This window comes from Juglans regia, chromosome 12 (genome assembly GCF_001411555.2).
Source record: "Juglans regia cultivar Chandler chromosome 12, Walnut 2.0, whole genome shotgun sequence".
NCBI classification, from domain to species: domain Eukaryota; kingdom Viridiplantae; phylum Streptophyta; class Magnoliopsida; order Fagales; family Juglandaceae; genus Juglans; species Juglans regia.
Window position 1 is genome coordinate 30,301,818 of NC_049912.1, and position 14,122 is coordinate 30,315,939.

At 34.7% G+C, this 14,122-nt stretch overlaps 1 protein-coding gene across 1 annotated transcript; it reads left to right on the forward strand.

Moving 5' to 3' along the window:
* Positions 1–9,918: 9,918 nt before the first annotated feature.
* On the forward strand, positions 9,919–12,180 carry LOC108983349 (protein phosphatase 2C 37-like). The gene is made up of 4 exons (XM_018954945.2): positions 9,919–10,622; positions 10,701–11,012; positions 11,337–11,442; positions 11,531–12,180. The coding sequence occupies exons 1-4, from the start codon at positions 10,143–10,145 to the stop codon at positions 11,878–11,880; spliced, it is 1,248 nt and encodes a 415-aa protein (XP_018810490.1). The 5' UTR covers positions 9,919–10,142; the 3' UTR covers positions 11,881–12,180.
* The last annotated feature ends 1,942 nt before the right edge of the window (positions 12,181–14,122 follow it).

A 14,122-nucleotide genomic window follows, 5' to 3' on the forward strand; every position in this document is an offset into this window, starting at 1 on the left:
TATATATGTGCCTGATCAAGTTACATTTTGTTTGCTGTATGGAGAGAGAATCTTTGATATTGTTTGCATCTTCTCATGAGTTTCTCTTTCCTTTCCTTTCCTATGATCTCTTCTTGATCTAATGGCTAACAGGCAGAGGCAGCTCTGCGTCTATTAGAATCTTGATTGAAATGAAAGGCTTATTTTTCAATGAGCTGACTAAATGACACATCTCCATTAATGTATCAGCTGATATATTTCCTTTCTATCTGTATTTCTGGAGCTAGCTAGCTAGTTGGCTGGCTGGTATGATAATCATCAATCTCGGTTTGCACTATATGATCTTCCACTTTCTTCTTATGATCATATAGAATCGAAAGATGGATCAGACTAGTGGTTGGTAGGAGACAAATGAAGGAAAAGATGAATGTAGCTGCATCTCAATTTCAATAATACAAAACTCAAACTGATCTGAACATGTGCAATGATCTAGTTGCTAGCCTGTGTTCTGATGGATCTGTTCCGATCTTATAGCAGTTCAATTAATATTGGAAAGCTGACATAATATTTTCTGAATTCACTACCTATGATTTTCTAACAATAGGGTTATTATGAGGCGTGATCCCGGTCTTAGATACAATATTAGATGCAAATTAGTTCAAACAATTATCATTTAGTACTCGCTGTGTTAATATATGTTAGAATATCTTTTCTGGCCTGGGTTGGTAATCCAATATTACTAGATCTCACACCGTGACACCCTTAGTTAACTGCAAGTTCATACGTGAAGAGAGAGGCTAGGGAGAGAGGAATTGACAGCCTAGCTAGCTCAAGGAACTGACATTTAAAAGTCACTTCAGCTACATCCCAAAGGATTAAAAGTAAGAGCTAGCTAGCTAGACATACATGACAAAACACGGATTCCCTTTTCACCTGTATCATTACCATCAGCGAAATCTATTACCCTCACATATCAGTCCTCCCAATAAATTCCAAACTATTCGGTTCTTTTCCACACTTTTTACTCGATTTAAACCGGCCTCCAAATACTCCACCAACTCCGTGGAATAAAAAACAAGACAATTATTTTATAAAGCCAGAGAGAGAACAATATTAATATATACATATATATATATATATATAATCTATAACAATATCATTGGCATCATTTAACCCCTAATTTGTTTTTCCTTTTGGTGCTATACTTAGTACGTACTGATACGCTGATCTTAATTAACAACCGAAGATCATCACCAGCCCTAGAACTAGAAGCCTAAAAGCATCCAATAATTTTCAATGTTTCGAAACCCTAGGTCCTGTCTCGACGTTGTAGTAATGTGGTTACTGTGTATAGCCACCTTTTGACAACGACGGGTCCTCCAGTATAGATCCATGGCGAGGTCTGGTTGTTTTTCAATGTTTCTTAACAAGGAAAATCGATAAAACATCGCTTTTGACTTGATGGGTCGGTCGGAGTGAAAGCAACTGTGCTGATGATACATTGCTGCGTTTAGAGTACTGGTTTATGTTTCCCAACAAATTTTGTTCCCATAAAAGATGCTCTGTAGTACGAGATAATTGATGGGTTCTCTGTGTTTAACTTTGGGTTCAGAAAATGGGCAGATGGGAGAGAGAGAGAGTGAGGTTAGTGTCTTGGTCTTTGGTTGCTATGAAGTACTGTCTGTTTTGTGTAAGAGAGTTGTAATATCTGTCCGGCTTGTGTGGATTAATTAAGAAGTTGGGTCGGTTTTTTTCTAAACAGTTATAATTAGCGAGCGAGGTGATCTGAGTGTGGCTGTGTCTGAGTGAATTTTAACTTACGTACAGTCGCAGAGACACAGAGGCACATGGGTATAACGTGTATGATATGTCTCCATCTGTTTTTCTTCAAAGATTCACTAATAGTAAGCCAAAAGTAGAAAAAAAATTTAAGGGCATTTTCTCAGCTTTACATAGGTTTCTTTAAATTAGGGTTGTTTGAAAATTTTATGCTTACCATATATATATCACCGTTTCTCTTTCTGTTACTGTTTTTTCTCGACTTTATTTTCCTTTGTCAGTTTTATTATTTAAAAGAGAAATAAAAGTTAGATCATGTAAGTATGGCATAATTATTTTTAAAAAAAATAAATAAATATGATATTTTTGTAAAAAAATTAATTTTTTAATAATAAATTTTATTTTTTTAAAAATAATTATATAATATTTATACACTCCACAAGTATATAACATTACTCTCAAAATACATCCGGCTAGTCTTCCGCAATTAGTGGTGGCCAAGCGTGTACCTAGAAAAATATCAGTATTCTTTGAACATGAACGGCTTTTGAAGGTCCAAACAAATCATGAATTGGGCCCAAGCTAGCACGTATACGTACGTACATCACAGAATGTTGTCAGGGTGTTTGAGCAAAATAAGAATATCATGTGGGACTGGGACCGGCTTTACAGTGTTGAATCGAAAACCACTAGTCCAACAACTACCTCACTTTTTATTCCTTCCTTGCTAGCTACGTACGTCAGTTTTATACCCTCTCTTAATTCATCGCGCGGAACCAGAGGAACTATATGATAAACTGATGATCTGTTACATTAAATTATAGGCTAGATTCTTCACCATGTGTTTAATTCTCCTTTGTATCTTCTTAACACGGCATATTGAATACTGCCAGCTGGTTTTATTTGTTTTCCGAGATTTCATGCAATGTTATGCTTATAATTTTGGTGCGATTCCGAAATAAGTGAGGCAAAGAATAAGCAAGTGCTTTGAAATAACTAATTGCATGCTATATAAATTGTCACGTCCGTACAAATATATAAACTACCAAAAGATTAGCATTAATTCCAAACTATGTAAAGTTCAAATTATGTCTAAATCTAACGTTCGGAGACAGAGGAATTGGCCCAATAAAATGACAACGGAAGGCCCAGTGGTCCAAGCTTAGTGTCAAAAATAGCCTATCAAGTTTAAGCTGACGCCATTATATATCACCCTTTCACAAAAAAAAAAACGCCATTATATCACCAGTACTTATCTACAATTTTTTTATGAAAAAAAAATGTAGATTTTAATTATAATAATTTTTTCTAATAAGTTTTTTCAAAGTGTAGATCAATTTTTTTTAAAAGGTATGTCTAATACATAGAATATTCAATTAAATAATTTTTACTAAAAATATAAACTCGATATCTCTATTATGACATCATATTGAATTGTCAATTAGCTAGCTTAAAAAATTAAATAAAAATATATATTTAATTATTTAAATTATATCACTCTTAGTATTTTCGCTGTGGAAAGGGAAAGACCTACACCAAATATATGCATGCAGCATGAATAAGTAATAAGTATTTTGTCTAATATAGAATAGAATATTATTCCATTCTGGTTAATAAGGAAGGCTTGTACGTGTCAACAACTGTCAACCACTAAGCCAATACTGCCACGTATCGGTCCCCGTCCAGCTTTTGATCGTAGTATATCTAATAGTATTTAAATATTAAATTAAATTGAGTTAATATAATAAAATATTATTATAATATTATTTTTTAATATTATTATTATTTTAAAATTTAAAAAAATTATAACAATGAATTAAAACCAATTAAAATGAATTTAGAATATAGTACTAAATAATAAATAATTTAAGCAATAATGTTAAGAAATAAATAATAAAATAACTCGGCTACAGCCCATTGGGCTTGGGGTTGGGTTTAGGGTCAGGCTAAGGTTAGGTCATTGAGCGACTTACGGGAGTCAACTCGCGCAACTACGTCACCCCGTGCAGGATAGGAGTCATGGCTTGACAGCGTAGTCACTTCGACGTGGCGGATGATCGTTGGGTATAAATAATTGAGAAAAGATATTTATAATTATAAATTCAGCATTCGTCACGTAATAATATTGAAACAAGTTAATAAAATATGTGATTAATATAAAAATATATATATTTTTTAATAATATATTTTATTTTTCTTAAAATGATTATGCGATATATAAACTTTATGATTATAGGTAGAATTAGTGTAGATAGTTATATATTATTGGGTTGTGTCGCGAGTGCGTGGTATGCTACGTTGACCCGCGTTATTCAAATAGCAATTGCGAAAGACCGGCCACGCGTCGTGTGAACTGAGATGCACTTTTCTTTTAATAATGCTACATGCACTTTTTTTTTTTTTTTTTTTTAGTTTGAACTGAGATTCTTCATAGGAAAATGATAATATGAATGCTAAATATGCTCTGTCCATTCATATATTTTTTTATTTTTTATTTTTTCTTAATAGTTAAGAAAGTAACTATTAATAATTTTTTATTTTTTTCTTAATAGTTAAGGATATTTAAAAAAATTAAAAATTAAAAAATTATATATATTAATATACACATTTGATAGTCATCATAACAATATCCTTTTTCATATAAATCCTAAGCTTGCTTCACTTTTTTGTGCAATTTATAACTGTTCAAATTTTTATTTTTTACTTTTGTAACAGTCGGGCAGAAGGCCCCGTTAAATCTAACAAGGATTTGTGTTAGGTGTAAAATAGATTAAGCCCACCGTGTAACCATCATCAAAGGAATGGAGAGAATGAAGAGAAAATATATATAAGAGCTGTAAGAGGTGAAAGTAAAGAAAAGTAAGTTACACATATAAAAGGAAAATATAACAATGACATAAAATCGACAAGAGATCAAATACTCCTAAGAGGCCTCGATTTAAGGAGATTTTTCTATATATACCTCGACAGCTCTTGGGCAGGTTTTTCTACCTTCATCTTAAGGATTCTAGAGATATCAACTTTTTTCCTCTAGACAAGAGGATCTTCAACTTCTATTATATTGAGAAATATGTGAGATCATTAGAGATTGCACAAATCGCTAAGCATAGTAGATTTATCCTTTAAACACCCATTGGATGTAAGCTTATGCCGAACGATATAAATCAGTGTATCTCTATCTCATTTATATTATATTTATTGCTTATTTTCATAGAAGAAAGCAAGGCCATTGCAAAGCCGCTCAAGCCACTACCAACTAGTCAAATCACGACACTGGGACTCCTCCCTTCAAAGCATGTACCGAAAAATGCATATGAGTGGATATATGCTCGTGTGCACGTTTATATACATAAATAAAATCATTGTCCATGTTCGAATTTTTTACCCAACATATATTACTTTCTTATGTTGGGTGGTGTGTAGAGTCTGATTTCTAAGTAGAAAATCGAGAAACAAAGAGTTCGCTCGACCTAGCGCTTGAGCGAATCTCAACCCGTCAGTTTGCTTTAGGTGCGCTTGATAGTCGGCTCGAGTGAAGCTCAACACTTGAGTTTGCTTGAGTATTGCGCAACAGTGAGCTCGACTGAGATACAAACCCATGTATTCGCTCGAACTGTGCTCGACACATCACTCGAGCCAATGTTGATTGGTTGTTCACTCGATGCGCACTTGACATGCCGCTGGAGCGAATGACCCAGTTTTTCCAGATTATGGTTTTTAGCGCTGTTTTTATTTATATGTCTTATTTTGAATTTATTGTATACGATTTTCAGCAACTTTCAGTGAGGGAAAAAAAAAATCAAAGTGTGAGTGCATATTATGTGAGACAGAGAAAGTCCTAAAGAGTGTGAGTTGAGATTGAGTGATTATAGTCTCTTATAATTAATAAAATTTATGCAGCTCAGTAGACGTAGGCACGTTTATGAGTAGGGGCAAGAGGTACATAGAAGAGATTGGTAAGTTCTCAGGTTTGGGATCGACCATGAACGTTGATAATTGGGGCAGAAGATATGACAGGTTAAGTTTCAAGAATAGGAGCATGACGAGATCTGGGCAACAGATCATATACTAGAGTTGTGGCAAGCCATGCCACATCAAGAGAGACTGTCATAATCAAGAAAGTACTAAGAATGACGTTGTGAATGCAGTGGTTAAAGAAACATATGATGCCTTAATTCTTACAGTGCATAGTTTGATTGATGATTGGGTGTTGGATTCAGAGACTTCGATCCATAGAATCTAACATCGAGAGATCATGTAGAATTATGTTGCTTGTGATTTTAAAAATATATATGTGGCTTATGGAGAGGCACTGGATGTAATGGGAGTGAGTAATCGACACATCACACTTCCAAACAAGGGCATGTGGATTTTATAGCAAGTCAGACATGTTCTAGGTCTGAAGAAAAATTTGATCTTTGTGGGATAGCTGGATAGCAGAGGTAATGTAGTAGCGTTATTTGGAGGAGTGTAGAATATCACTAAGGGTGCGCCGGTTTTGGCTCATGGTAAGAGATCTAACTCTTTGTATTTAATATTAGAGTCCAATTATGTGCATGGAAATACATGAGTGAATAAAGCAAGCTTAATTGCGTGAAACATATGAGGAAGCAAAATAGAGTCAGTTTGATGTTCCTCGTGTAAGCATAGAGAAGTTGGCAAAGGTTGCCAGGATCAGTTCGAGATCGGACACTTCTATTGCAGTGAGAGTTGTGAGTCGTCCAGTGAATGTGCTAACTAAGGGCGATATACATGAGATACTGAAGTTGGGCTCGATTTCAGTGCTTTTGGCTCGAATACGGGAGCTGTGAGCTGCAGAGGTAGTAAGGCTTGGCTGGAAACACTGTATGGCATGTAGAGAATCAGTCTCCAAGTGAGAGGTTGAATGTGGAGCCTGATTTACGAGCAAAAAATCAAGAAACATAGAATTTTGCTCGACTGTCGCTCAACCTGGCGCTCAAGTGAAGCTCAACCTGTGATTTCGATCGAGGTGCGCTCGATAGTGGGTTCTAGCGAAGCTCAACCCTTGGATTTGCTCGAATCTCGTGTGACAGTCAACTCGAGCGAGACACAAATTCTAGCGTTCGCTCGAGCTGCTTTCGATACACCGCTCGAGCCAATGTTGATTGGTTGTTTCCTTAAGGCAATCTCAACACATCGCTCTAACGAATGACCTAATTTTTTCTAGATTAAGGTTTCCAATAATCCAATGCCATTTCTATTTATATGTCATATATTTGACTTTATTGTGTACAATTTTCAATAGTTTTTTGTGAGAGCAAAATAGTCAAAATGCGAACGTATATTGTGAGAGAGAAAAAATCTTAGAGAGTGTAAGTTGAGATTAAATGATTATAATCTCTTTTAATTAATTAAATTTTTACAAATTTATAGACGTGGACATATTTTCAAATCACGTAAATTGTGTGTATCGTGTATTTTGATCATTATTTTTATTTATTTATTATTGTTAGTGTGTGTTCTAACAACATCTTAGAAAGAGGTCATCATGTTTGATTGCATTAGCAGACGTTGGTCAGCTTGTCATTGCCATTGTACGTGGATCTCACTTAGGAAGGGTGGTGGCGCCCATTTCCGTATACGTATGCGAAAGTGATCGTGGGACGGGCAGTTTTAGGAGCATTTATACAAATATAATGAAAATTTTTGCAATCAAGAGCACTCCTAATAGATAATTCATTTTATCTTTTAAAATATATTATTAAAATTTATTTTTTTAATTTTATATACTGATTTTTACAATATATTGTACATTAATTTATCTATTTTTTATTCATATCATTTAAATATTATACTTTTTAATATTTATTATTCATTTAAAATATTTTCTCTAACTATCAATAATATTTTCATATTTTTTAATATTTACAATATTTTCTCACATACAATCTCATATCATTATGTTCTATTTTAAATCAAACTAAACATTGATTCAAAATATAACAAAAAAAACAAAGAAAAAATTATTTCTTATTTTAAATTACTTATAAAAAAAACATAGAAAAAATTGAGAAATCTAGCTCCAGTTTTCATTACAGTTTAGTGGAATCCCTAGCATATAAATCCAAATAGATAAGCAACTATGACCGGCCGATACCATTGAAACAAAATTAGAATAAAGGGAAAAAAAATTCAGAGGAGAGAAAAATAATTAAAAATATTTTACATGTATGAACAGTAATCTATAAATATAGCGGGATTACTGGAGCTACTTGGAAAATAAAGATGGTTTACAACATCCATTAGATTCTTATTTTGATCAACATTCTTCATATTTAAAAAAAAAAAAAAAACTCTATTTTAAAACATCCATTAGGAATACTCTAAGAGATGACAGTAAATGAGTTTAAAAGCTTTGTTCTAGCAAAACTTCTTCAATCAACACTCCAATAAGCTTTGCCAACATGTTACTGTCATCAGTCATGGAATGCATGGCAGAATTTAATTTGAGCACTAATTTGACAAATTCCACCGTTATCAACTTAAACAAGTAATTATGTAAATCTACATTACATTTAAGTTATGTTACTTTGCGTTTACGACGAGATATGATCTCGGTTAGATTTCATTGGAACTTGATTAAACATTATGCAAATATGGAGTATCAGGAGTGAATTACAATGCATGCAAGAGGGAGTTGGTTTCAATTTCTCAAACATGTGGGGGTGGAGTTTGCATTTTACGGTTTTTTTTCTAATTTACAGTAATGATAAATATAATTTTTCTTTAAAATAAATTTAATAATATGAATTTTAAATTTAACCATATTTAAAAAAATATAGGAAAGTTATCAATTTTTAAATTGTAAATGAGTAATAATATACACAACAAATTTAATAACTATATTTTAAGTCGGGAATATTTTTATAAAATAATATTATTTTTTAAAACTATTTTATAAAAATATCTCTTCTTTAAAATATAAATAAATATAAATACAGTAAAAATTATTGCAAGAAAGTTATTTTTTAAAATATCGTCTCTATTTTTTGATGCATTTGTATGTAATGGATGATAAAGTTTTTAGATATTATATAAGAAAAGTTATACTCATTATTTTTATATTATATATTATACATATATTTTTTAATTAAATATTTAATATATGGCTAATTAATAAAAAAATTTAATTAATTTTAAAAAATAAAATAAATATAAATATAATATGTGATGAATATAAAGATTGATTTGGTTATATAAAATTAAATTATCTCATTTTATTTTATATAATTATTATATTTTTTTAAAATTTTTATATAAAATATAAGAAATTATTTAATTTTTAACAAAAATTTTCAATTCGTTTCAATAACAAAAAGACGTTGTTACGTTCACAGAGAATTTCTCTGCCGAACATTACAACTTTTTTTTTTAATTTTTTTACTTTTTCCATAACAAAACTCATTGTACAAATTTCGACAGAGTGGGGGTGGCGAATAGCGCGAAGGACGATATGGGTTTCAGTTTCAGCTTCAGCTCCACGTCAGCAACCACTGCGTGTCCACTAAACAAGGTTCACCTTCTGATATTCCGTAAGCGTCAATCGACTCTGACATGTGGCCCCACACGTGTCCCAACCTCCCTTGTTACGTAGCCCCCTTTCATTTCCTAACAAGAGCAATCAAAATAAAGTGAGGACCCCACTGCTTTTTCTACATTCTCCAAACCGTCGAAGATGCGGGTGTTTCTGTACTCGCGGTTTAAGGGGGGAATCCCAACACGAATCTCGCTTCCACGATCACGCCACGTTGTGATGTCCTCTGGGGCAATTGTTTTTCCTCAGGAGGAAAAATGTTTCGCGTGTGGGACTCTAGAAGGCAGAGAAAGATTAGGCGGTATGTTGAGGACCACAATCCACATGCGTGTCCGAAAATAAGGGTGGGTTCGACCTTGCCTGTTGGAATTAGATTGGGCCACGTGTCGAATCTACGAAAAGGTTATGCACGTGGTGATTTTTGGAAGGACAGACGGAGATGGACGGTAGAGATGATATCTATAGCATTCAGTACTTTGACGTAATACCAGCTATACGTGTCCGATCCCTGCCCATGACGGTGGGGGGCAGCTGCCCCTTACTACTGTGGCCCCCAGGTGGTATTGGGGCTCTTCAGCTAAAGGCCAAGGCGGAAGCCATTTTTAAACGTTCCTCCAGAGCGTGTTCAAAATCCTCCTCCTTTTGTCCCTCGCTAGCTTTTGTTTACAGAGGCCATAATTGCTACTCTTCTACTTTTTCTTCTTCTTATATAAATATTTCTAATTTCAATTGCGCGGTTTCAAATTGAGCGGAACAACGAGAAGAGTGAGATTTACTACTTGAGAATTGTGCGACTGCGTCAATTGATTAATAGCTTCATAGAATTTTAATGGCTGGGATTTGCTGCGGAGTTGTTGGAGAGGTAGAGGCATCGTCTGCAATTGAGCCGAGCTCACGTGCTTCTAGGCGCCGGAGACTGGAGCTCCTGCCGCTAAAATTAATCGCCGATGTGGCCGTACCACCGGCTCTGGAGAATGGTCGGAAACGCCAGAAGATCGATCCATGCCCTCCGTCTTCACCACCGCGCGATTTCGAAAACGCAGTCAAAACTTGCGTGTCCAACCAAGTGGAAGCCAATGAGGAAAACGAAGAATCGAAGCCGAAAAATGAAGCGGGGAGTTCAGGTGAAAGTTCCTCGCCCGCGGAGGAAGTGCAGGATTACTTGAAGTTCGGCGTGACCTCTGTTTGTGGAAGGAGAAGAGACATGGAGGACGCCGTTTCGGTTCACCCTTTGTTTTGTCCCGAAAAGAGTCAGAGTTCAAACGGATTTCATTTCTTCGGCGTGTTTGATGGGCATGGTTGCTCTCATGTAAATGCTCGCATCTCTTGTCCTTTCTTTCACTTAATCGTTAATTTTTGGATCTAAAAAATTCCATTTTTTCTCTAGGTTGCGGCCAAGTGTAGGGATCGGTTGCATGATATAATGAAGGAAGAGGTGGAAGGCGAAGGAGAAGCTGTGGAATGGAAGGGCACGATGGAGAGGAGCTTTAATCGGATGGACAAGGAGGTGCAAGATTTGAGTGGCTCTGGGAGTAGCAGCTGTAGGTGTGACCTCCAGACTCCGCAGTGCGACGCCGTCGGATCTACTGCCGTTGTAGCTGTAGTGACGCCGGAGAAGATCATAGTCTCCAACTGCGGTGATTCTCGCGCCGTACTTTGTCGTAACGACGTCGTGACCCCGCTCTCGTCCGATCATAAGGTGAGAAAATCTCACCAAAAACAAGTGGAAAAAGTATCTAATTTGAGATCACTGAAAATATTTTCTCATGCCTGCGTTCGAGAGAAATCTCCGGTACGGCAAAACGGAAACAGTTTTGTTGTAAGCGCTTTCGACGCGTCCTTTCACGTGCGAATCACTTGGGTCGAAAGTGTGATAGTGTAGGCCCCCCACTAGTTAGGCGTGAGACATGTGGGTCTCACTCGCCCTTTCTAGGTTCGCTTTACTAGTAATCTGTTGTGTGCGCTTGTTAATCACGCTCCGGGTTTCTCCCTCGTAATATTTGCCTGCTATGCTTACCTGCAGCCTGACCGACCCGATGAATTGCTTCGGATCGAAGAAGCAGGAGGCCGCGTAATTTATTGGGACGGCCCTAGAGTTCTTGGAGTTCTGGCCATGTCCAGGGCAATAGGTATGCGGGCCGGACAAAGATTCTTTTAGCTTTCGTATTTAATTTGTGTAAGATTTTTGTTAATCTGGTGCATAATTAATTCTCTCAGGTGACGATTATTTGAAACCGTACGTGATTTCGGAACCGGAGGTAACGATAACGGATCGGAGGGAGGAGGACGATTGTCTTATCCTAGCGAGCGATGGTCTTTGGGATGTGGTCTCCAACGAGACCGCATGTGGAGTAGCGCGAATGTGCTTGCGCGCACAAAAGCCTCCAACACCGCCCGGATCGCCGGGCAGTGAGGAGGCGGTTGGCGTCGCCTCGAGCAGCCAGGACAAGGCCTGCTCCGACGCGTCCATTTTGTTGACCAAATTGGCCTTAGCTAGGAATAGTACGGACAACGTGAGCGTTGTCGTGGTGGATTTGAAAAGAAATCACCCTACCAATTGTCAATAAGAACAGGAAATTAATCTGTCCAAATGGGACTTTTAAAAAAGAAAAAAAGAAAAAACAATCGAACATCCTATTTCTAATTGTAATTTGCAAAGGTACTATTTTTTTTTTTTTTCCCCTTTAATAGAATGTGGGGGAGGCATTTAAGGGCTGCAGAAAGTGCAGAGATAATTGTAGATGGGAAAACTAATGGGCTTCGAATGGTAAATGAGATATGATGCAACAAATGAAGACATCATGGTATAAGAGGCTTGCCAAATATCAACTATCATTCCTTTTTTACTGAGTTCACTTTCTTCTTTTTGTCTCTCTCTTCATTCAAGCTAGAGCTAATTTTGCCCGTCTTTGTCAAATATATATATATATATAAAGTTCTGTTATATATGGTACGTATTTTTTTTATATATTTTGTTAATGTGATTGATTAAAATATTTATTTTTTATTAAAAAAACGATGCAATCATTCAGTGCTACATAAAGTTATATATATATATATCCTTTGGCAAGTCGGGATATATGAGTTGTGAGATATTTGTGAGTGTATCAAATATCGATAAAATTTTTTGGTTGAATTGAAAAAAGTATACACCCCCGAAATCCATGGGGCATGAGGTCTTGAATCAAAGTAGAGATGCGATTGCATCCACTTGTGTGAAAATTTTCGATGGACAAAAGAGGCCGACTGTATCTGGGCTTTGGGACCTCGTTATCGTAGATAGATGGATAAGAGAAATGCTTTTCTCTCCACGTGGGAAGGCCAATTGGCCTTTCCCTTTTTTTTTTTTTTTTTTTTCACTGAATGAAATATACGAAAAAAATATTAAATATTTATGTGAATAATATAACTGTTTAAATTTTTTTTTCCTTTTCATGTATTTCTTGTGACTTTTAACATTGTTAATTTAATAAAATAATATTATCATGTTAATTGTTTGAAAAATGAAAATAAGGAAATCTATTAGTTTATCAGTTTGTACGTAAAATTATTTTTATTATTAAATAAATTTATTAATTTATGAATTTATTTTATATAATCTCTTTGTATAACAATTCTAAATGATAAAATGATAATTTTTCTTCTTTTTATTTTATAAACAGTTAACATGATAATATTACTTTATTAAACTAATAATGTTAAAGACATAGGAAATTTATGAAAAAAAAAGTAGACTTAAACAGTAATATTATTCACATAAATAAATAATATTTTTTTAGTGTATTTCCTCTGATGAGCAAAAATGAGAAGACAAAAAAAAAAGGCGAGTTCGCCTTCCACGTCAAATGGGAGAGAAAAACGGGAGCCCGATGGATAAAGGCTAAGCACCCTTTCATAATTTACCCCAAAAAAGGGATAGATATTGGTAGATTTTTGGGCTCCACCATTTTAGTTGAACCAGCTTTTTCGTGGGGGTCACCCAACTCATATCATCAGCGGAAGACACGTAGCATTTGGTCACGGTTGTGGCATCGTTGTCAATTAGCTGGACTATATTTTATTAGATTTCATGCTGACGGATCTTTTTTTCCCTTTTGTTTGTTGGGAAAATGTCGAGACACATCATTTGGTTTCGGTCAACCAAACGCTGGTTAATTGGACGATCTTAGTTGGTTTTTTATTAAAAAAATATGATTTTTTTTTTGAAAGTAAAAAAATAAAATAAAAATGATATTGGTAGTTGATAGCTGGTGCAAAATTTGTCACTAAATTAAATGAAAAGAGAGTATACTACCCCAATATAAATAATGCTGTTCTGAATTCCTCATAGCTTATAAACAAATAAGCTGATGGCGTCCCGGCCCCACGCAATGACTTGTAGGATTATTGGGTCGGGCCCATGTCCAAAATTGTACTCAACAGAGTTATTACCCTTAATTACTATTTATCTTTAAGTCAAAACTAAATAAAATATTATTAAAATATAATTTTTTAATATAATTTTTTATTTTATAATTTAAGAAAATTATATCTTTTATAAAAATTTAAAAAAATTATAATAATTATATAAGATGAGATGAGTTGAGATAATTTAATTTTATATAACTAACTCAATTCTTATTTGTTAAGCATTATGTTTAAAAAAATATCAATCTTATAAAATATATATATATATATATATGTTGACGTGATTTAATATATAAAATTATACGCTATTGTGAGTTATATTGAGCTGCAAGTATTCATTGTACGGGGAATAAGCGTTTTGGCAAACCAAATTCCATAGCATAAATTCTAAGCTCTAGCCAT